This window comes from Kogia breviceps, chromosome 19 (genome assembly GCF_026419965.1).
Source record: "Kogia breviceps isolate mKogBre1 chromosome 19, mKogBre1 haplotype 1, whole genome shotgun sequence".
Taxonomy (NCBI): Eukaryota; Metazoa; Chordata; class Mammalia; order Artiodactyla; family Physeteridae; genus Kogia; species Kogia breviceps.
The window spans coordinates 37,566,297-37,588,098 of NC_081328.1; the positions used below are offsets into that span (position 1 = coordinate 37,566,297).

General features: G+C 58.2%; 3 protein-coding genes and 1 long non-coding RNA gene across 8 annotated transcripts; 3 read left to right on the top strand and 1 right to left on the bottom strand.

Moving 5' to 3' along the window:
* The first annotated feature begins 6 nt into the window (after positions 1–6).
* Positions 7–2,963, top strand: TCAP (titin-cap). The gene is made up of 2 exons (XM_059047466.2): positions 7–1,854; positions 2,118–2,963. Exons 1-2 carry the CDS (start codon positions 1,745–1,747, stop codon positions 2,500–2,502), a joined length of 495 nt encoding a protein of 164 aa, XP_058903449.1. The 5' UTR covers positions 7–1,744; the 3' UTR covers positions 2,503–2,963.
* A 199-nt stretch (positions 2,964–3,162) lies between these two features.
* On the top strand, positions 3,163–6,363 carry PNMT (phenylethanolamine N-methyltransferase). Of its 2 annotated transcripts, none has more exons than XM_059047461.2 (3): positions 3,163–3,425; positions 5,505–5,712; positions 5,837–6,363. In XM_059047461.2, the coding sequence occupies exons 1-3, from the start codon at positions 3,317–3,319 to the stop codon at positions 6,276–6,278; spliced, it is 759 nt and encodes a 252-aa protein (XP_058903444.1). In that variant the 5' UTR covers positions 3,163–3,316; the 3' UTR covers positions 6,279–6,363. The 2 variants fall into 2 exon arrangements, with proteins under 2 accessions (XP_058903444.1, XP_058903441.1); XM_059047458.2 differs by lacking the exon at positions 3,163–3,425 and adding an exon at positions 4,297–4,966.
* Positions 6,364–6,968: 605 nt separating this feature from the next.
* Positions 6,969–20,755, bottom strand: PGAP3 (post-GPI attachment to proteins phospholipase 3). 4 transcript variants are annotated; one of them, XM_059047452.2, is made up of 8 exons: positions 20,479–20,755; positions 19,134–19,231; positions 18,192–18,344; positions 10,543–10,605; positions 9,814–9,875; positions 9,334–9,470; positions 8,858–9,062; positions 6,969–8,686 (listed from the first exon to the last, which is right to left on the bottom strand). In XM_059047452.2, exons 1-8 carry the CDS (start codon positions 20,666–20,668, stop codon positions 8,623–8,625), a joined length of 972 nt encoding a protein of 323 aa, XP_058903435.1. In that variant the 5' UTR covers positions 20,669–20,755; the 3' UTR covers positions 6,969–8,622. The 4 variants fall into 4 exon arrangements, with proteins under 4 accessions (XP_058903435.1, XP_066877302.1, XP_058903436.1 ...); XM_067021201.1 differs by having other exon boundaries at positions 19,134–19,327; positions 20,479–20,709; XM_059047453.2 differs by lacking the exon at positions 9,334–9,470 and having other exon boundaries at positions 20,479–20,753.
* Positions 10,436–16,088, top strand: LOC136793206 (uncharacterized). The gene is made up of 3 exons (XR_010838183.1): positions 10,436–10,624; positions 14,869–15,093; positions 15,424–16,088. It is a non-coding gene; the product is annotated as an uncharacterized lncRNA (long non-coding RNA).
* Positions 20,756–21,802: the final 1,047 nt, after the last annotated feature.

Genomic DNA, 21,802 nt, shown 5'->3' on the forward strand with positions numbered 1-21,802 from the left:
CTTGCGGGAAGAGAAGGGCAGCACCTCGGAGGCGGATGGAGCCAGTGGAGACCCAGTTCCTGGAAACCCCCCACCCCACCCCACCCCGCCGCAACTTTCTTGAATGGTTCAGCTGGGCAGATGACTGGTCAGAGAAAAATTCCCCGCCTCCCTGCCGGGTCTCCTGTGAGGGAAGATCAGGTTAAGGTCTCCAGCCCAGGATTGGGAGGAGGGAGGTAGGGGGAGACCTGGCAGTACCCACAGCGGGCCTTGGTTGCCCCTGGGGTCCCAAGGCTGGGGTCCGGGGGGAGACTGGACGTGGGGCCTGGCCTTCTAGGTCACTGAGGCACCTCCGGGATCCCGGCCCCTGGGCTCCACTCAACTTCCCGTCTCTGCCCCATCACACTGGGGCCACCAGAAAACCTGCCCTCCTCCCTCCCTGCCTTCAGGCTTCCGGAGGAGCTGACTTGCTTAGAGCCTGGGGTGGGGGTGGGGTCTCCTCTCGGTCCTGGCTAGGTGTGTGACCCTGGGCAAATCTACCTCTCTGAGCCTCCATTTCCTACTTTATAAAAGCTTTTGTAAGGTTAAAAGCTATCAGGAATCAGGTGTAGTGCTCAGTAATCAAGGGGATGCAGTTCTGCCCCAGGTGGGTGCCCACGGGCCTCACCACTGGGTTCTCATCTCAGCTCCTGTCCCTGCCTCTCTTGGTGCCCTTTGCTTTGTCCACTCAGTGACGCCCTCATTCCTCCTCCCCCACGCCCTCCACCCTGTGTGCCAGCTTCCAGCAGCACGCGCCGCTGCTCTCGGTGCTGGGCTGTCCTGGCAGCCCTCCTCCTGGCCTGCTCCCTGGGGATGAGAGCCAGGTCCTGCCCAGTGGCACCCTGGAGCTGGCAGGACCCCGAACTCTTCTGGTAAGGCCATTGTGAACAGAAAGGGGGCAAAATGAGGCCCAGAGAGGGGTAGAAGTTGACCCACAGTCACATAGCCTATTTATGGCTGCTTTGGGGCTAGAGCCAGATCTGGCTGCCACTCCCCGGAGCCCCTGGATTCCCACCTGACCCCACCTGAGGTGTTGGGGTAGAGCTGGGGGCCACCTCCCACATCTGCTCCCCCCACCCTACTGGCCCGACGGGAAAGGAAGACACCTGGCAAAGGTTGGTGTCCAGGATCCCAAGTGTGGAATTAACTTCTGTTGCCCCTGCTGGTGAGGTGGTGGTCGGGGGCCAGGCCTTCAGGGGCGGATGCCCGAGGACATGGCGGCACCGTCCCTTCTTGTTGAGGGGATAGTCAGGGGATGTGCCCTTGAGCCCAGGCGGTGTGGAAGGACACGATGGCCTGGTACAGAGCCCAGAGGGGGCCTTGGTTCCCGCTGTTTCTTGCTCTGTTTACAGGCAAGCCTCTGTCCTCCCTGGGTTAGGGGAAGGGGTGGGGCAGAGGGCAAGTGCCAAGGTGGCACGAGGCTGGGCACGTGCCTGGTCCCCGATGGTGTCTGAGGAGTGTCAGACACCTGGAGGTGTCACGCTGAGGACCCCCGCCCCCACGGAAGCATCTTGAGCTCTTCAGAAGCTGACCTCTGACCTGGGGGCAGCCAGAGTCCAGGTACCCCAAGCCCCGCCCTGGGCCCAGAGTCCCCCAGCAGTGAGTCTTGTCCCTGCTTGTAGCATCTGACGCCAGAGGGCCTGAAAATAGCCCCTGGAGGAGGGGGAGGAGGGGGCTATTTAAAGGGCCTGGGAGGAACAGAGCCCAGAGGGAGCGAGCGGTCATCATGGCCACTTCAGAGCTGAGCTGCCAGGTGTCCGAGGAGAACTGTGGGCGCCGAGAGGCCTTCTGGGCTGAGTGGAAGGATCTGACGCTGTCCACGCGGCCTGAGGAGGGGTGAGTGCTGGCCAGCTGGGGGCCCCTCCTCCCCTCCCCCAGAGCACCCTTCCTGAGCCTTATGAGGCCAGAGCACAAAGCCCAGGAGAAGTTTCGGGGGGTGGGAGCCAGGAGAGTTCCCGCTGGGGGGAGCAAAGTGGAGTCACCCCTCCAGCACCCCAGGTCCTGGCAGGTCCTAGGGAGCCCTGCCACTCAGCGTGTGACTGCCTGGAGCGCAACAGCTCTCTCAGGAGTTCAGTGTCCCCTTCCCCTCTCCTTCCCAGTTGCTCCCTGCATGAGGAGGATGCCAAGCGGTGGGAGACCTACCACCGGCAGGGGCAGTGCCAGGCGCTGGTGCAGCGTTCCCCCTGGCTGGTGCTGCGCATGGGCATCCTGGGCCGCGGGCTGCAGGAGTACCAGCTGCCCTACCAGCGGATGCTGCCGCTGCCCATCTTCACCCCTGCCAAGGTGGGCGCCACCAAGGAGGACACCCCCATCCCGCTGCGGGAGCTGCTGGCACTGGAAGCAGCCCTGGGTGGCCAGTGTGTGGACCGCCAGGACGTGGCCGAGATCACCAAGCAGCTGCCCCCTGTGGTGTCTGTCAGCAAGCCCGGCGCCCTGGGTCGCACCCTGTCTCGCTCCATGTCCCAGGAAGCACAGAGAGGCTGAGAGGGACAGTGACTTGGGCTCCACGGCGCCTGCCCTGGGCTGGGCCCTTCCTGGCTAGGACCACGGAGGGGAGCTGCTGGCCATGGAAGCTTTGTTAGTTTGCCCAGAGTTGGGGGCTAGGGGAGGTGGGAGCCGGAGGCCAGGGTGCCTGGGTCTCCTGAGTTCCCACAGGGAGGGAGCAAAGACGGTGGGTGCTAAGGGTGGAGAGCTGGGGGCCAGCACAGCCGAGCACCCCCAGGAGGAGAGGCAGAAAATGCTGGTGAGGGTAAGAGGTCCCTGAGAGGAGTGACCGCAGTCCAGATTTCAGCTTCAGAGAAGGAGGAAGAAAAAGCAGAAGGGGATCTGGAATGCTCAGGGAAGGAGGCCTGGAGAACGCTGGAGGGAGGGAGACGTGAAGAGGGCAGAGGCAGGGTGGAGCCCCCAGCACCCTCTGTTAGCGCTGCAATAAATGCTCAATCACATGCCGGAGTTTCGTCTCTTTCCTGGTGGTTGAGGGGCCCACCCGTTGGTGTCCCCCCCATGCTCACCTCTGGGAACAGACCCTGCATCTGAGCTAAATATGGCAGAGCTAGTGGGTCACCCCATGCTCGGGGGGTGGGGGGAGGGGGAGGGTTGCAGGGACAGAGCTATAAACAGGGTGGCTGTCCGTCCAGTCCCCCTGACTCTGCTCTGCAGTCCTGGCCTGTGTCCAGTCCCCTGGCACTGGGCAGTGCCCAGGAGGCCAGTTGGCATCCAGGGTTTGTTTAAATGACCTCGTGAAGAATATGGAGGGGGCTGGCACCGGGACTGTCCTTAGCTGTGCCTCAGGGTGTGGATGGGGTCAGTGACCCCAAGGCTGACCTCTCGCTTGGTTCTGAATCCAGACAGAATCAATCCTTGGCTGGGGTCAAGGTGTTCCACGCTCCCTGCCCTGGGAGCCCAAGGTGGGTTCTCGCGGGTAGGGGGTGTGTGTGGGGGGGGTCAGGTTCCTGTCTGTGACCCCTGCAGCTGTTGTGGTGACTCATGTCCCAACCTGGCTGCCTGGTTCAACAAGAAGACACTTTCCCTTTGGGACAAGGTGGGGGCAAGGGTGTGGCACAGAGGAGGCCAGGGGCTGGTAGCCTACCCAGGGCCGAGAGGCACTAGACTTAGCCAGAGGAGGGTCCCACTCCAGGAGGACCATGGAGATGGCCTCGCAGAATCCACTTCCCATTTGGGAGGATAGGAAGGGAGACCCTGGCCTCTTGACAGCCTGGTACCTAGAGTGCCAAGCAATCTACAGGGCTGGCCTGGCCCTGCTCCCCCAGAGGGGGCTGGAGTGTGGGCTGGGAGATGAGAGGGGTCAGACTCCAGACCAGGCGACACACCTAATCCCTTGGCACCCGAAGGCTCGGATCGCGTCCCCTGGTACCCCTGGCAGCTTGGAGAATGCGACCCGCGCCCTTCCGTCCTCACCTGGGTCCCTCGCCCTGGACGCGACGGGAACGTCCCGAGCCTTCCGCCCTCGGCGGCCCCCAGATACGCGGCTGGGAGCCTGCAGGGCCCGCAGGGGAGGCCCGGGCTGTTCCGTCCGCTAAGTGCTTTATCCTTGCTCGCCTACCCTATCGTCGCTGCCATCTGACGGGCGGGGCCGGAGCTCTGCTCTGGGGCCCCGGGGCGACCGTGGCGGAGGCCAGAACGGACTGTCCTTTCTGGAGTCGGGGCGGGGGGAACGCTGGAGGACAGGGACGAAAGAGAGGCCTAGAGGAGAGGCGGAGCAGGGGAGTTGGGGTGACCTCACTAAGGAAGGGGGGTGCATGTTGGACAGGGTGTCCCAGAGGTGTCCCTGGCGCTGGGAGCTGGGAACGGGGGAAAGGGCTAGCTTGAACCCTGGCAAAAAAGAAGGGAAGGGATGCCAGGCAAAAGGAGTGAATGGCTGCTGGAGCTGGAGAAGAGCTACGGAGGAGCTGGGGCTGGCGGCCGCAGGGGTCTAAGGAGTCTGGGGGTACGAAGCTGAGGGGCAGGGCGCGGGAGCTGGCCTAGGACCAGAGCAGGTGAGGCAAAGGGTGGAGGGCAGCCCGGAGCGACTGTGGAGCAGGGGCGGGGACGGACGCTCCCCCCCCCTCCCCGCCCCGTGTGTCTGCTGCTCCGACACTAAAGGAGATGGATGGGGTAGGGGAAACGCAGCGCGCGTGGCCCCGGGCGGCTCATCGCTCAGCCGCCGCCCCCGCAGCGGAGAGGTCGAGGCGGGGGTCCGGCCGCAGATAAAGGCGAGCGGGGGACAAGGGCGGCCGCGGCAGCAGCATGAGCGGGACAGACGTGAGTCACGCTGTGGGCGCATCCCCCGACTCAGCCCCGGGCCGGGCGGCCGTCGCCTCGGCCTACCAGCGCTTCGAGCCCCGCGCCTACCTCCGCAACAACTACGCGCCCCCTCGGGGGGACCTGGGCAGCCCCGACGGCGTCGGGCCTTGGAAGCTGCGCTGCTTGGCGCAGACCTTCGCCACCGGTGAGCGCGGGGAAACGGGATAAGAAGTCATGGGGAGCCAAAGGGGCGCGCACGCGACAGCCAGATGGGGATAGGTCGTTAAGAGGTGAAAACAGAGGAGGAAGAGGAGTAGCATCCCTCACGTGAGGGTGAGAGGAGGGGAGAGAGGGCCGGTCGGGAGGGGAGAACACTCAGAATTGAGAAGTGAGGTGGGGAATGCAGAATGAGGGGCAAAGGCGGAGGAGAGAAGCTGCCAGGCACCTGAGATTTCCCCCCACTTAATCCTCACTGGTGGGTGACTAGGGTTTAGAGTTGTGGAACCTGAGTCACAGAGAGGCTAAGTTCATTTCCCAAGGTAAAAGTCAGCGGATGTTGGAGCCAGACTCAGACCCTGGTTAGTCTAACTCCAGAGCCAATGCTTTTTCCAGATAGAGACACACTTCTAGGGGGAGAAGAACAGAGAGAGGGGAAGAAGCCCCAGGTAAGGGAGGCCGTGACTGAGGCTGGGGGCTGCAGGCACAGGCCCGGCGCCAGGACCTGCTTCCTCTGCCCCACGCAGGTGAGGTGTCTGGACGCACCCTCATTGACATTGGTTCAGGCCCCACTATCTACCAGCTGCTCAGCGCCTGCGCCCACTTTGAGGACATCACCATGACAGATTTCTTGGAGGTGAACCGCCAGGAGCTGGGGCTCTGGCTGCGAGACGAGCCCGGGGCCTTCGACTGGAGCGTGTACAGCCAGCATGTCTGTCTCATCGAGGGCAAGGGGTAAGGGCTGGGGGATGCGGGTCGGGCAGGGGGTGTCCCACGGAGTGGCTGGTGGGAGGCAACAGAGAACTGGGTGTGGGCAGTCCAGAGCCCTGGTCCTGACTCTGCCTTCTGAGTCAAACAGTGAATCCTGCCAAGAGAAGGAGTGCCAGCTCCGAGCCAGGGTGAAGCGGATCCTGCCCATCGACGTGCACCAGCCCCAGCCCCTGGGCGCCGGGAGCCTGGCGCCCCTGCCTGCCGATGCCCTGGTCTCCGCCTTCTGCCTAGAGGCTGTGAGTCCAGACCTTGCCAGCTTCCAGCGGGCCCTGGACCACATCACTACACTGCTGAGGCCTGGGGGGCACCTCCTCCTCATCGGGGCCCTGGAGGAGTCATGGTACCTGGCTGGGGCGGCCAGGCTGGCAGTGGTGCCAGTGCGTGAGGAGGAGGTGAGGGAGGCCCTGGTGCGTAGCGGCTATGAGGTGAGGGACCTGCGCACCTACATCATGCCTTCCCACCTTCGGACAGGCGTAGATGATGTCAAGGGCATCTTCTTCGCCTGGGCCCAGAAGAAGGTGGGGGCGTGAGGCCCCAGTGCACACAGTGCCGGTGGCCCTCACCCACCTACATTCCCTGTTATCTGAGGTGGCGCCTAATAAAGAAATAAGTCCATGCTGGTTGGTGTAAGTGCAGTCTGTGGCTCTCCTGGGAAGCAACAAGGGCCCAGAGCTCTCTTGTGTTGTGGGCGTATGGGAGGCGTCAACCCTGGCCTTTTTTCCAGAAGCTCCCATGAAGGTAGGTTTCCGCACACTCATTCTTCCCAAACTAAGGAAAGCCAGGGTCAGAGGAAATTCATTCAGCATCTGCTGTGTGCCAGGCACCTGCTAGGCCCATTCAGTCCTCACACTCGGCAGCAGGTCCTGTTATCCTGTTTGCAGGTGTAGCTCAGAAAGGTTAGGAACAAATAAATAATAGTGGAGCTTAGCAGAGCCCAGAAGGGGAGGTGAAGGGGGATAATTAGGAGCACTTGCAGGGGGTGGTGCTACAATCCAGGCACAAAGGCCAAGGGAAGTCAGAGGGGAAGAACAGGCACCAGCTCCCTCTCCCAGCCCCCACCACGAGCGGGACGGGAGCACCATCCAGATCTGCTGTTGCCCTGAATCTGGTCCTTGCCATCCCCACTCCCATGGGCCTAGGTAGAGATGCCATCTGCCTGTTGCCTCCAGCCAGCTCTATCTTCTTCCCTCTAGCCCACAAATGAGCCGGAAAAGGGTAAGTGAGTCTGAGAATTGGTTTATTAAGAATGTCCCTTGCCACCCTCCTACCTTAAAATAGTTCTCAGTATCAAAAGAAGTTACAGGTCACCCAAGTCCCTGAGGTTGGAGTCCTAGCTCAGCGCCCTTACCCCCAGGGAGAGGCAAGAGGGCAGAGAAAAAGCAACAATCCAGACCCCTTGCTCCCGTCACAGAGACTGCCTTTGGATGGAAAGTTTCTGCAGCTCCACATTCTGTCCTTGTGGAGCAGGAATGTGCTATGGCTGCTGGCAACTGGCAGGGGTCACCTTTACCAGGGTGTAGGTACAGCACGGCCCCTGACTGCCTCTGGCAAGACCAGAAACCAGACCTAGCCAAAGGCTTCTCCCCTCCTCCCTCAGACTGCCCCCTCCCTCCCCTGGGTCAGGCAGTGGCAAAGGGGCTTAGCAGGCAGGGCGCTGGGGTAGGGGCTGGCCAACCATGTCCAGGCGAGGAGGATCCCCATTTTTCTTCCTCCTTCTGCCTCCCAAGGGGCTGATTCTGGGGGAGATCTTAGGTTGTGCAGAAGCCCAGTGAGGTTCGTAAAGAGGGGGGCAAAAGAAAGGAACACACATACACACATGCAGCCTGGACGCCCTTACCCCTGCCAGATCTTGGGGACACCCTGGCTTTCTGCCTGGCCTGAGGCTGTGTATAGGGTTGGTGCTCAGTAAATGGCTTTGATTCTCCCCCCCACCGTGTGGCATTCACACTCCCCTGCACTTCCTCTCAGTCTCTGCACGTTCCCCTAACCCACACTAACCCGCCGACCCCCCAACACCACACTTCAAAACCACTCACATACACCCCCACTTTCCACACTGCACAAGGCCAACGCTCACACACACTGCCCCACCCAGCATCCCACACACCCCAGGCCCATGTCCACCATCCCGTCACCTACACACTTGGTCTCCCTTACACACTCACGTGCGGGCTCCCAACCAGAACAGCAACACAGGGGCCAGAGGGATTCCTGTCCTGGGTTCTCTGGGGTCCTGGCCCCGAACAGGGAGTGTGGTGAGGCCTCCTGGGGGTCTGACTGGGGCAATAGTCTGGGTGTGACTGCTCCCCAATCCCAACAGCTTGGTCCCTCTAGATCCCATGGGGAGAATGGGACCTGCCTTGAAACTTGGGCAGCCAAAGAGCAAGCATCTAGTGCCACCTAGTGGTGCCCCAGAGGAGGGCACGGGGGTAACAGAAGGGGACCCCACTATATCCCCAAAGGCCTGTGGTACCTGGTCTCCCAGCTAGACAGAGGGTTCCGGGAAGCACCCAGGCAGTGAGGGGATGGGAGGAGGAGGCTGATGGGGAGGGAGAGGCAGCCCTCCTCTCGGTGGAGCTGAGAACACAGTTCCAGCCCAGTTCAGTTCCAGGGACCAGAGGGGTTGCCCATTTTCCAGCCCCAGATGTTACGAGGCCAGGTCTGAACCGACGCCAAGACCTGTGAGGGCCATGTCGGGGTGAGCAAGGGGGTGGGCAGGTTACATGATTCTGGTCCCACACCCTCCATGTCCAAGTTCAAGATGCTAAAAGGAAAAAAAGGCATCTCAAGGATTGGGGTGGGGAGGGGCGGGAAGAAGGGGAGCCAGCAGGGAGGGACAGAGTCCCCAAGAGGGCAGACCCGCTTCCAGGGCCTTCAGTCCAGTTTGAACTTGGCCTCTGACTCCTTCAGCAGGTAGAGGCTGTCATCTTCCAGAAAGCTGTGGGCCGAGGGAGGAGCCCACTGAGGCACAGCTCTGAGAGCGTCCCCTGGGGGCAGGGTGGGGTGTTGCAGGCGAGCGGGCAGTGGGTGACCAGTGCACAGAGGCCTCCGAGAAGCAGGCAAGGACGGGCACGGAGGAGGTAAGCACCAGGCAGGGAGGAGTACCCACCTGAAGAAGAGGACGTGAACAGGGATGGTGCTGACGTGCCAGATGGCGTGGGCATCCAGGACCCAGAAGAGAGGCGGGAAGTCTAGCAGCTCGAGCAGGGACAGCCCCTGCAGCAGCAGGACCACCACGATGCACTTGCGCACGTGGGGCAGCCGCTGCCGATTCCACAGGCACCAGGTCAGCCACCACGCTGCGTTCACCAGGCCTGGGTGCGGGTGGGGGCGGGGAGAGGCTCATTCCCGGACCTCCTCTCCTCCCAAAGTCTCTCCTCGCCCCCACGCTCTGTGACCCCAGGGCCCCCCTCAGGGGCTCCTCCCAACCTCCCCTCTCTCCCACCCCCAATTCTTTTCCCTTCCCTCCCCGTAAGGGTCTCTCTAGAAGCTCCTTCTCTGGGAACAGCACCAATGCCCACCTCCACCCCAAGCCAGCAGCTCTTCAGATGGTCCAGCCCCCGCAGAGACCCTGTCCCACCTCACCGATAGCCACGTTGGCCGCCAGGTTGTAGCCATAGTCGAAGCGGACGAGGCTCAGGTAGGAGACGTGCGCCGTCAGCATTAGCAGCAGGAGGGCCCGGAAGGCACTGGCCACGGCCGGGCGCTGCAGCCCCACGGTCCTGCCCCGCCACCCAGAGCTGCTCAGATGTAGGGTGACCCGTCCGCGCAGCAGCGTTCCCTGAAGCGTCCCCTCACGCCAGCAGCAGTGTGGGGGAGCCGCTTCCCCCTCCCCCATCAAAACAGGCTAGCAGGGCAGGCCTCCAATTCCCGGGGGCCTTTGCCAACCTCCTTGGAAAGAGCCAGGGCCCCTGGTCCCACCACAGACTCCCTATCCAGAGCTGTCTGGAGCGTATGCATGTGCGAGATGAAAGCCCTGGGACGGCACCCCCAGCGGAGAGACTGGTGACCCCTTTCTGCCCCCAGGGCCTGATTTTGCTCCCACAGCAGCCAAGGCGGGCTCACCTGACACAGCACAGGTAGACTGAGTGCAGGACGACAGTGGAGGCACAGAAGTAGTCCATTTTCTGAGGACAAGGAGAGCTGGATGAGGGACCAGTGTGTGAGCAACAGGCGGCAGACGAGGCTTCGTGGAGGGCAGGCTCCAGAGAGGACCCACTAGGGACGGGGGCAGGGAGGGGTGGCAGAGGCCCAGCCAGAGTCTAACGTGGGAGTCCTAGGCCTATGGCTGGTGGGGACGTGTCTCGTGCTCCTTTTGTCTATCGCTGTTTCGTGCCTGAATTCAACAGACTGACCCTTGTGCTCACATTATACAATTAAAAAAAAAAAAAGTGTGCTCAGCAGCGAGGCTTTAGAGGTATTGGTAGAGGGTGCCCGCCAGGACTCCAGAACCTAAGAGCATGCACAGAATTCAGAGTGTGGTCTGGAGTTCAGCAGCTGTGGGCTCAAGTCTGGACCGCACCCCTTCACTGGCTGCATGGTGCTGGGCGAGTGATTTCACCCCGTCCAAGGCTCAGCTGACGCATCGGTTAAGCAGAGCCAATGATCACACCTGCCTCACAAGGGTCAAGCGAGGCTCAAGTGCACTAATAGGTTTAAAACGCCCAGCACAGAGCAAGTGCTCCGTAAACCGAGTCAGTACAGAACTAAGAGAGAAGAGCGAGCCAGCTCTGGCCGCCGCTCCTGGCTCCGCGGGGCAGTGTCCAGCAGAAACGGGAGTGGGAGGGCGCTCACCTCCGTGAGGTCGGTGTCCCTGGTGTGGAAGACTGCGGACCAGAACCAAGCATTGAGAGAGACCTGAGGAGGGAAGTGGCTGGTGAGTGTGGTGCCCCAGGGTGGAGAAGACCCCCCAGAGGGCTCACATCCATCTCACTTTGGGGAAAGGGATCTATAGAGCTGAGAACCATGCTTCCCCTGGGCCCTGGAGCCCATGGACTGGACAAACCCGTGTCCCTCCACCCCCACCCAGCCCGGGGCCCTCAGGCTCAGCTTCCCACCACCCTGAACCCCCAAGGCCACGGGGGCTGCAGCCTCCACAGGTTCTGGGCCTGGCCTGGGAACCAGTTCCAGCAGAGTCAAGTTCCCTGGTTACTCAGTGGCTCAGACAACAGCCCCCGGGGAACCTCACCTCCTCCCCCAACTGGCAGGTGATGATGACAGCCCCACCCGGGCCAGGTGAGCCAGTGACCTCAGCCTCTGGGGGCGGGAATGAAGTGGGTGGGGTGGGGGAGGGGCTCGAGCCAGCTTGGGGTGTGTCCAGAGCAAGCAAGCGAGGGAGGGAGAGCAAGTAGATCCCACTGGGGCCAAGTCTCTGAGGAGGAGCCTGGCCAGCAGAGCCCAGCCTCCTCCCGGCTGGGCTGGCCCAACCCGCCAGGCCAGTGGCTGCTGCTCCGAGTTCTGGGAGGGGCAGAGGAGCAGGGCTGGAGGGGCAGCGGTGGGCAAGGGCCCAAGGGAACGCTGGAGGCCTTTCTCCTGGGAATTAACTGCAAGGAGAGAGCACAGATCATCTTGCAAATGAGGCTACCTCTTGTGGGAGTTGGTGCTGGCATATTTTTCAGGGACTGCTGTGTCCACAGCAGAAGCCCAACATACTGAAAGAAGGGTGGGCTGGGGTGGAGATACGCACACTGGAGGGCTGGGAAACCAGTCAAAGGGAGAAACAGCCAAAGTCTGGCCTGGAATGCCCTGGAGGTGGGGATGGATGCGCTAGGGTGGTACAGGCCTGCCAGAGATGGATAAAGGCCCGGAGCTGCTCAGTGGGGTCCAGTATACCAGGAAAACTGGCCAGGCAGGGGACTGAGGGAGCAAGGTAAAAAGCCACTCTCCATCCAGTATGCAGCAGGAAGGTCAGAGGGTAGGATGAGCTCCCTAATGCAGGCTCGAGGGGCTGATGAGGAAATGGGAAGAGCAATGGGGGGGAGGCCTGGGCTCTACTACAAAGCTGGAAGTCTCTGGAGGCTCAGGAAGTCCAGTGTAAGCCTGTCTGGCCTGGGTCCAGGGCTGACTCTCGCTGCTTATGCTTCTCATGACCTGGGCACAGGCTTTGTCCTTCTGGGCCCGAGCTTCCCCCTGGGACAAATCAGGGGCTGGTCAAAGTGATCCTTTGTCCCCTTTCCAGCCCTGATGTCAGGTGATCAGTCCAGGTCAGGCTGCTTCCTCCTTTGAGGACAGCCATCCTGTCCCATCCCTGGTGCTACCCCTTCCCCAGAGACAGCAATGGAGGCATGGTCCGGAGGCTGGAAAACGGGACAGGACAGTCATTTCTCATACTCTGCTTCTGCAGAGTCAGAAGACTCAGACTCAGGGTCAGCGTGGGGAGAGAAGCAGGCCCGGGGCTGGAGACGGGGCCCAGGCGATCACATGGGCCAGGTCTCCTGGGCAGGCGAGGAACAGGGACATCCTTGGGGAAGAGTGGCCCTGGAGCCAACGTGAGGGGGAGGTGGTGGGGAAGGGAGCAGGGAAAGGCAGCCAGCCAGGCCTCCTTGTCACCCATGGCAGGAAGGGGGAGGTGACAGGAGGACTGAGCTAAGTGGTGGCTGGGGGTTGGGGGGGATGCACAGGGCTAGGGCTTAGCTCTACGGGATGGGGGCGGGGGCGGGGGCGGCTTGGTCCCCTATCCAACCGCCTCCCCAGGGGGCCTTCCACTTACAGAGACCCACCTGAAGCCTGAACTCTGCACCCCTGAAAAGTCCCCTCTCCCCTGGGGAGTGTCCCATTATGGGGGGCTCCTCTTCTGACCCTCTCCACAGATTTGGGAGATAGTGTCATTAAGAATACAGGCCCTAGGGCCAGACTGCCAGGGTTCAAATCCTGCCTCTGAATTTCCTGTGTGTCCTTGGGCTAGTTATTTAGCCTTGCTGTGCCTCAGTTTTCTCATCTGTAAAATGGGAATAATCATAGTATTGCTAAGGATTTAATGAGCAATACAACTACAGTGCACAGCACAGTGCCCAGGAAGAGGGTTAAACATTAGGAGTTACTTCTCCCCACCTTGTTGGCCAGTGTGGGATCCTCACACCACTTCACAGACTTGGGGCCAAAGAGCCCAAGTCTGCCTCCCATTCTCCCTGCCGGCCAGGGAGGTCTAGGCCGAGGAGGGGTGGTCTCCCCACAACTGCCTAGGCTCATCCCATAGTTCCAGGCTGGGGGCAGGATGTCTGGAGCCTCCATAAGGAGATGGACTCTGGGTTCAAGTTCTGCCTCGGCCCCTAAACAGCTGTGTGATCTTGAGCAAATAACAGCTTTTCTGAGCCTCAGCTGCCTCACCTACAAAACGGGGTTAATAATAGCATCCACTGCGTAAGAGGGCTGTGAGGACGATGTCTGCGAAACACGGGGCACAAAGAAGCCATTCAGTAAGTGGTGGCTGTTACTGCGGCCTGGCACACGCTCGATGACCCAGAAATGTCAGTTTCCTTCATCATGTCCAGGGACTGACCCCCTACCGCTTCCCTTCACCTGACACCCCCCCCCCCGCAAAGGTCACAATGTTCCAGGGCAAACCACGGGGACCCAGGGTCTCTTGATCCCAGAAGGCAGCCGCCTCAGCTGTAGGAAGAGGCGCCTCCTCCCTGCTCCTGAGCCACTACCCCACCAGGATGCACCGAAGAGATGGTACTTCCCTTCACTCGAGTTTTGTCATCAAGACTCAAGCGAAGGGACAGGGGGCCGTGGAAGGAAGGGACAGCCCAAGTGTACGGCTGCTCCCAGACTCCTCGGCCAAGCCTGAGTAGAATGGGGGGCCGGGGGGATAACTGGTCCATCAGACAGGCCAGGAGGGCGATGGACGCCAAGAACTTTGCGTAAACACTGAGGAAAGGGGGAGGCGGGGCAGGTTGCCAACGAGGGTGGAACTGGTGGGGGACAAGGAAGGCTGGGCTGAGGGAGAGGAGGAGGCTGTTTCAGTCTGTTGGAAAATAGGAAAATTGAGACAAAAATATCACAGCCGTGAAACTGGTTGGATGCCAAGTGAGCCAGATCTGTCAGGAATTCGACCCCAGTACTAAGCCCCAGTGCTCGGGGCTGTCATTGACACCACCGAGGTGGGGACAAGTGGGCCTTTAAATAGCTCGGTGTCTCAGAAGTGGGGGAGGCAGAATGTTAAATATGACGCCTGCTGCCATCCTGGGCCCCCCCCAGAGGCCTCAGGCAGGGCAAGCTGGCCCCAGTTCACTCCTGAGAAAGAAGTGGGCAAGAAGTGGATGGAGACTAGAGAAGGGGGGCTTTTTCCACCATCAAAAAGGATCCCTTGATTTCTTGCCATTGCCCTTTCCACTGGCTCTTGTCTGACCGCAGGGAAGTCCTTCATGAAGTCTAGCCACCATTCTGTTGTAGCCTTAACCTGTCTCTTCTCATAGTTTCCTCGGCAGAGGTAGGGTACGGTTAGTCCCCACCTCCCTGAATCATCCTGCAGAGACAGTCTGGGATTCCCCGGCACCCTCAGCCTCACCTCTACCCCTGAGGACCTTTCCTTGTTGGATGAAGGGGCAGAGCACTGGTCTGGCCTGGCAGCTTTGGCAGAGAGCAGGGGCCCCTGATTCCACGAAGTCAAAGGTCTGTGGTGGGCCGAGTTTTGGAGGGCTCCTCCAAAGCCCGGCTGCTGCCCAGCCTAAGTCCAGGTCTAAATGTCAAGGCAGGGGTTGACTTCTTGTGCCAAAGCTTCATTAGCTCTGCTAATTCCCGGAGAAAAGACTGAGACCCACTCCCCTCCCCAAGACCTAAGCTGGAGCAGGTGGGGGGCCTTCCCACCCCACCCCACCAGAAATCAGGAGCCCCACTTGTTCCAGAAAACCCAGCCCAGGACCAAGTCCACTGCCACACCCTCCACAGAGCTCGGGATCCTTCGCGCTTGCAAACATACACAGGACTAAAGATCAAGTGTAAAATCCAAACTGGATCGTCAAAGGGAGTGTGGGCACTGAGACTCTGTCCCTCAAGGGCCTATTGGTGGCGTGAAGGGGGTCCCACGTCCCAGGACACCACATCCCGTAGGGTGCCCTGTGACACCGGCCCCGGGTATCTGTCCTCTCTCAGCCTAACATTTCCTGATCTGTCCCTAAGGGTCCTTGGTCACGCTGGACTGCAGGGTACACCTGGGAGGTATGATCCTCACCAAGAAGGACGCTGAGTGGCAGACGCCAGTGAGATGAAAGACCCAAGAAACAGGGAGATCAAGGCAAGAGCTGTGAAGTGACCACTGGCCTCTGGCACATGTCGTGAAGATAAAGGCTGGGACCCCCACACCAGCACGTCTACCCCAGGAGGCACTGAGCTTAGTTCAGAGAGGTCAGGCAGGGCTGTGCTGTGCTAACAGGGGCAGGGGCGAGGGGGCGGTAAAGCGGTGGGCCAGGCAGCAGTGTCCCTGGAAGAAGCGCAAGGGAAAGGGGACGGGTGTACTGTCCTCAGTTTCCCCACCCTTCCTGCTTCCTTGGCCAGGACCAAATTCCCTTCTCTGTGTGAGGCCTAAAACAGGAAGTCGTGGCTCTATCCCACCCATGCCTGTGACAGGCTGGGCTGATGCCAGGCCCTTGCCTACACAAGAGTCCTTGCCCCTCAGCCGGGCACTTGGGGCCCTCTCTGCTTCATCTTACCCCCCTTCGACTCCCCTTCACGCAGCCACACTGTGGTCGGGCTGACCTTCCCAAGGTTGCCTGTCCAGGCCCCACACTGACCAGCTTCTGCACCTTTGCTCCTGCTGGGCCCGCAGCCTGGAATGCTGGAATCTAACCTCCTCTCCCGCCATGTGCACACAAGCCTGACCAGGCCTACGAATCCCGGATGAAGGCTCTCCTCCTCTCTGGGCTTCCCAGAAAGACTTCTCCCCCGGACGATATGATCTCCCCACCTCACAGCTCCCAAAGCTCTCTCCCTGAGCCCTCCTCACCTCTGCCTCCATCCTGCCGCCCAGATTGGCAGGACCTGGACCTCCCACTTGGCTTAGCTCCTTGGGGCAGGCGCTTCAGCTACCACAAGTGCTAACCCCTTTCTCCACCCACGGAAGATGCTCCATAAGCATTTCGCACAGCACGTGGAGAGAGCCCGGAGAGGGGCTAGGTGCTCAGGCCCTGGAGCCAGACAGCCCAGGGCGCCAGCCCGTCTCCACTAGTCACTACCTTGTTAGCTGTTAACTTGGGGCAGGTTTTCCCCGATCTGAGCCTTCCACAAAGCTCACAGTGGTATTACAAGGATTAAGTGAGAAAATGTATGTACAGAACTGAGGACCATGCCTGTCACGTCATCTGTGTGTCCGTAACTGATAAAAATTATGAATATCTATTGAATGGAAAGTGTTAGTGGGGAACAACGTTACCCAGAGGCTCAACAGCCTCCTTGCTGCCCTCCTTCCAATGCCCATCTCTCACGTCTGAGGTCTGGCCTGGCCTTCCGGCACCCCAACACTATCAGTTTCCCCAAGGTCCTCAGAGATCTCAGGGTCGCCAGATCTAGGGGCGGCGTTCAGTCTCATTTTATTTGACTGAAGCAGGATTCAGGAGAATGGCCTGCTCTCTCCTTCCTGTCCTTGTCCCAGGGCTCCTCAACCACGCGATGACCTCATTCTCCACCCACCTCTCTGGCCACTCCTTCTGTCTCTGTTGCTGGCTCATCCTCCTCTATCAGCCATCAGGTTTTGGGGTTCCTCGAGGCTCCATCCTAGACCCCTTCTCTTCTCACCAAGTTCTCCCCTGGTGATCGCATCCACAGTTTCTATCACTGTCTCCTAAGCAGAAGCACAGGGGTCATCCTTGATTCCTCTCTTCCCATCTTAGGTTATCCACACAGCCAAGATGGTAAGAGTGTAGACTCTGAAGCCAGATGCCTAGGTTCAAACCCTGGCTCCGGGGCAGATTACTTAACCTTTCCAGTCCTTGGTTTCCTCATCTGTAAACTGGGGACAATAATACTGCCTACCTCATAAGCTTGTTACGGTATTAACAAGGTTAATATTTATAAAGTGCTTAGAATGGTGCCTGGCACACAGTAACAGCTATGTAGTTGTTTGTAAAATAAATACATTTTAAAAACGTTAATGTCACCTCCAAAACATAGCTCAAACATACTTCTCTTTAATACCTTCCTTCCCAAGACCCAGGCCACCTCTCTAGTCTCGCTACTGTGCCCTATGCTAAAATTACCCGCATCCACTCCTGCCCGCTCCAACCTGGTCGCTACACAGTAGCCAGAATAGCAAATCTATTCACGAAGCCCCTTCTCTCCAACCCTCACTGCTTCACGAGGCTTTGACAGTCGAGATCTAAAGTGTTACTGTGCCTTCCAGGCTCTCCATCCCCATCCATCTCCAGGCTCTACCTGCTGCCCACCTGCCCACCCACCTCACACCCCCTCCCAGCTTTCTGCCTGGTCGGCCTCCTGGCCTTTCAGGTCCTCATAGAACCTGCACTCTGTCCTGCCAGTGCACATTCACTCATCATTCTGATTTGACCTCACACACCCCTTCCTCAGGGAAGGCTTCCCTAGATTGCCCTGTACTGGTCTAGACCCCGTCACACACCCCAACAGCACACATCTGTCCTCCACTGCACTTGTTCATAGCTGTCCTTTTATATTCAGTTGTGTGCTTATGTGATTAGTACCAGAGGGCAGGGACCCGTCTGTTTTTATATACCTGTGGATCTCTTGCACCCAACAAAGTGCCTGGCACATAGCAGGTGCTCAATATATGAACAAGGGGCTGCTTTGATGGCAGGAAGATGAGTGAGTGTGGGCTGTTTTCCTAAGGCTTACAGCGGTAGCTCTAGTCTAGAGACATCTACTGCCGCCTCCTACTCTCACACCCTCCCCAAGGTTGCTGTGGGTCCTATCTGTACCGCAGTCCCTGCTTCTCACACAACTCCAGGCTCTGGATGCCGGCTTTTCTGACCAGCCATTCTGTGAAGCTCAGAGCCCTCTCTGGATACTCAGAGGGAACATATTTCAGCTTCTCCAAGGATGGTCTAAGACCAGACTGAACTCTAGATGGAGTGCTGTGGCTGCTACTGCCTCCAGGCCTTAGCTGGGGTTGACAGTGCTTTGAACCTTCCAGAGGGGTCCTTGGAAAGACCTGTGGTCCCCACATGCTCCCTACCACCCATTTCCCTTCTGCGTTTGTAAATTGCCCCGCTAGGTGTTTTAGCAGCTTCCTGCTTCAGGACAGGAACAATGTTTCTTTCCTCTCTCCCTCTCTCTGAAACAGCCTGACCTAGGACTTTGCTAGAAAGGGAAGGCCTGATTCAGCACCTTCCCTGCTCTCCCCAGGCTCGACCGTCCCATAGCTGCAACTTTAACCCTGGAAAACACAGGGGAAGCAAGGTGGGTGATAATGGGGATCTAAGAGTTCCTCGTTCCTCGGTGAGGGTGTCGAGCAGGAATCCTGCCAGGTTACCTACCCAAGCGAAGGCCACACAGGTGGGGTACATGGGGGATGAGGTTGGCACGGAGGTGCGGTAACGACACAGCATCACCAGGCTGGCCAGGCCATTGAAGAAAGAGGCCACAGCAGAAGCTGGTTCTTGGAAGCACAGGAACCGGAAGAAGGGCCACTGAAAAAGGAGCACATGGAGGGGCCTGAGGAGCAAGCAACACCCAGTTGGTCCAACCTGCCTCTGCTTGACCTGCTGCATCACCGTGCCCCCAGCCGCCTCCTGAGCTCTGGACCTTGGCCAAAGCCTCAGGGGCGGTCCCTCTTCAGATCAACAAGCTCCCCTGCAGAGGGACTCCCTCTATCCTGGCCAGCACTCAACAGCACTGGGAAGACCAGGCAGGGCAGTGTGGATGGCTCAGTATGGCCTGATGGAAATAGCATAGCTCTGCCATCTAGAAGACACAGGTCCTGATCCCTCCTCTACCACTAACCACAGGCCTCTGAGCCTCAGCTGACTCTGTGACAAACTGGGGAGAAGAATTCTTTCCAACCTCAACACTCTAGAACAAGATCATATTGGATCAAAAGGCATCAGCAAGCTGTGTCTCGCTGGGCAATCTGAGGAGGTGTTATTATTTTAATCCAGACTCCTACTGAAGAAGCAACAGAAAGTGTGCCAGGAGGATGCTCAGGGAATTTGTCTTTGTAGCAAGGTGGGCATCTCAACCACCCTAAGCAGCCCAGGGCCACTCCCTGGGGAGACTCCAAAGCCTCCCAGATCCTGTTACCTCAAATCCAGAGGCAGGACACATTGTTCCCATCTGATGATAACCAGCATATTTTGAGAAAAACAGGTACCTTCCCCAAACACACACTCATCACCCCACACCCTGGCCTGCTTGGACAGTGTGGTCCAACTAGAGGCATCTCACTCCCATCATCTACCTACCCTGACCCTCCAACTCACCTTGCCATGGAACTGAGGCACTGTGTGACCTTCCTGGAGGTAGAGGCCAACGGTGACCCACATACACTCATACTTACAGTCATCTTGACAGGTCCAGCCTGAAACAGATAAATATGGCCTGGTGAACTCCCCAGCATGGGGAGGCACAGAGAGAGCTCGAATGGGGCCCAAACTCAAACACAGGCCAAGAGGTCCTGCAGGTTGGAGAGAACCAGGAGAAATCAGAAAATTCTAGCTTCCTGCTTGGATGGATGAGAGATGGTGTAAAATATATGTAAGGGAAAGGCATGTGTGTGCATGTGTGTGTGTGTGTGTGTGTTTTAGGGGGTAGGAGAGTACAGTGAGCAAGTAGAGATGTTTCTTCTCTTTTCCTTTCACCCAAGATGGAGACCTTGGCATCTGACGGACTCATCTGTGGATACCTGGGTTTATGTTTGTCTTTCCTGAACACAGGATTTTCTCTCACTCATCAGGGAGAAACCATTGCCGTTTTACACCCCACCTATGAAAACGAAGCCTAGATTCTTCAGTCTGACTTTTAAGGCCCCATATTGCCTTTCTAACTTTTATTTCCCACTACTCCTTTTCATGCACCCTGCTCCCTGAGTAAACCAAGCTGCTGGATGTGTCCATATCAGTCCAGGGCCTCCACTCTCTGTTCTTTCTGTCTAGTATGCAAAGGGATAGTAAAGAGAAGAAACGTGTAGTCAAACAGGCCAGAACTAAAGACTCCACTTTACCACTTACTGGCTGTGTGATTTTGGGCAGGACACTTAACCTCTCTGAGTCTCCCCATCTGTAAAAATCAGGTTAAGAGAGTTGACCTCAAAGGGTTGTTGTGAAAAATAACTATTTTGACACCTGCCACAAAGTAAGTGCCCACTATGGCCACAGGCCTAAATTTAATGCATCCATCCAGAAGCCCTTTCTCTCGCGAATGTTCCAAGATAATCACTGCCCCCACCTCCTCAAAACCAGAAACGATTCCTTCCTCCCTATTACTTAATCTAAGAATCCTTTGGGGCTCAAATCATCCTCTCCCTTGCACTTGAGAAGGCTAAAGTCCCCTTGGGGACTGTGAGCCCCGAAGTCAGGACCCTGGTCTGATTTCAGTGTCCTTCCAGGTCTTTGTACCCAGGAGGTAGTAAATGCCCATTTGACTGACTAAATAAAAAGTAAATGAAGCTCCTGGTTGACAAACTATCTCATCACTCTGGGGCTCCACTCACTCACACTCACAATGGACCCGGGGGAGGAACTAAAGTACAGATTGCAGAGTGGTCTTCGGGGGCAAAAGGGGCAGGGCAAGCCCAATGGGCGGGGCCTACTGTGGGGTGGGGCTTACCTGCTAGACTCATGTAGATTGGCTGGCGGGAGCGGAAGTGCTTCAGTGCTCCCCCCGAACAGTTCCGCTCCTCGCACCGCAGCACGCAGTCGCGGTACACCGGCTCGCGATCACCCTGGGAGCCGCTTGCTAGTGCGGCTGCCCCAGCCAGCAGCACCAGCCGCACCAGCCGCACCGTTCGTCCAGCCATCCCTTCACCCTGGCCCTCCGCCGGCGGAGGAGCTTAGGAGTCTTCACTTCCGGAGTAACCGGAAGTGCCTTGTGTTCTTTCATCTATTCTCCGCTGAAGTCCACCCCAGTTTAAATAAACGTTCCCGGATTTTTTGGGGCGCTTGCCCCGCCCCTCGCCTTAATGTTATCTGCATATAACGGACGTCAGGGTTAGGGGAGGGGAGACACCAGGTGGGTTAAGAAGCAAAATAGGTGGTATTTTATCAACATCCGTCTTCTTTCTTTTCCAGGGCCTCTTTATTTGAGGTAGGGCTAGTTTTATGTAGGGCTAGTTTTCTGTCCCCAGCCCTGTCGGGTTTCCACTCCCTAATGTACCCGGAACTGTCCATTTATCTCCATCTCCACTGGCACCGCCATCCTATTTAAAGACATCATCATCTGTCGTCGAGGCAGCCGCATTAGCCTCTTAACACATCCCCCCACTTCTACTTATACCCCTCCAGCCCATGCTCTATTTCCAAAAATTAAAAGTTGACCGTGTCATCCTCCTTCATAAAATTCTTTACTGGCTCCCACTTGCCTCAAGATAAAATCATAACTCCACAAGCCCTGCAAGATCTGGCCCCTGCCTACTGGTCTCCCTCACTCGTCTGCCCCAGACTCCCTTCAAGGGGTCATGTCTCTCAAGCCCCGTGGCTCTACCTCGTCTGTATCACTCTTGCTATCACTCCTAATGATTCTTTTAGTCTCAAACACTACTTCTGCGGGTGATAATACCTGGAGGGTGCTATAACACACAGTGGTCTCTTTGTCTTGTTTACCACTCTACTACCAGCACTAGTACAGAATTTGCCTCAGGGTAGGCGCTCGCTAAGAACGCGTTGTTTTTCTGTTTGTTTTTGCTTTTGTGTTTGTTGTTTTTTTAAGTAAATGAACAACGTAATTCATCGTAAGAATTTGGGTGCCAAACCAGGGCTGTCAAATCACCACTGTGATTCAGACCACGCTGAGATAGGAGAGGTGTGCTATTTCAAGAAAAATTAACAGGAGGATCTTTGGGAATAGGAGAACACTCGCTTTAGTATCATCCCTCCTCCCCACACTACCACCAGCACAAACACACACACTCGTCTCATTGGAGCATTGACGCCTT

Excerpts from the sequence above, each read along its gene's own strand:
- TCAP (XM_059047466.2), top strand. The coding sequence starts at position 1,745 with ATGGCCACTTCAGAGCTGAGCTGCCAGGTGTCCGAGGAGAACTGTGGG. Across the intron at positions 1,855-2,117 it reads TCCACGCGGCCTGAGGAGGG|TTGCTCCCTGCATGAGGAGG; the intron begins GTGAGTGCTGGC and ends TCTCCTTCCCAG.
- PNMT (XM_059047458.2), top strand. The coding sequence starts at position 4,765 with ATGAGCGGGACAGACGTGAGTCACGCTGTGGGCGCATCCCCCGACTCA. Across the intron at positions 4,967-5,504 it reads GGCGCAGACCTTCGCCACCG|GTGAGGTGTCTGGACGCACC; the intron begins GTGAGCGCGGGG and ends TGCCCCACGCAG. Across the intron at positions 5,713-5,836 it reads TGTCTCATCGAGGGCAAGGG|TGAATCCTGCCAAGAGAAGG; the intron begins GTAAGGGCTGGG and ends TGAGTCAAACAG.
- PGAP3 (XM_067021201.1), bottom strand. The coding sequence starts at position 20,668 with ATGGCTGGACGAACGGTGCGGCTGGTGCGGCTGGTGCTGCTGGCTGGG. Across the intron at positions 9,876-10,542 it reads GGGACACCGACCTCACGGAG|AAAATGGACTACTTCTGTGC; the intron begins GTGAGCGCCCTC and ends CCTTGTCCTCAG. Across the intron at positions 8,687-8,857 it reads GTTCACGTCCTCTTCTTCAG|CTTTCTGGAAGATGACAGCC; the intron begins GTGGGTACTCCT and ends CTCGGCCCACAG.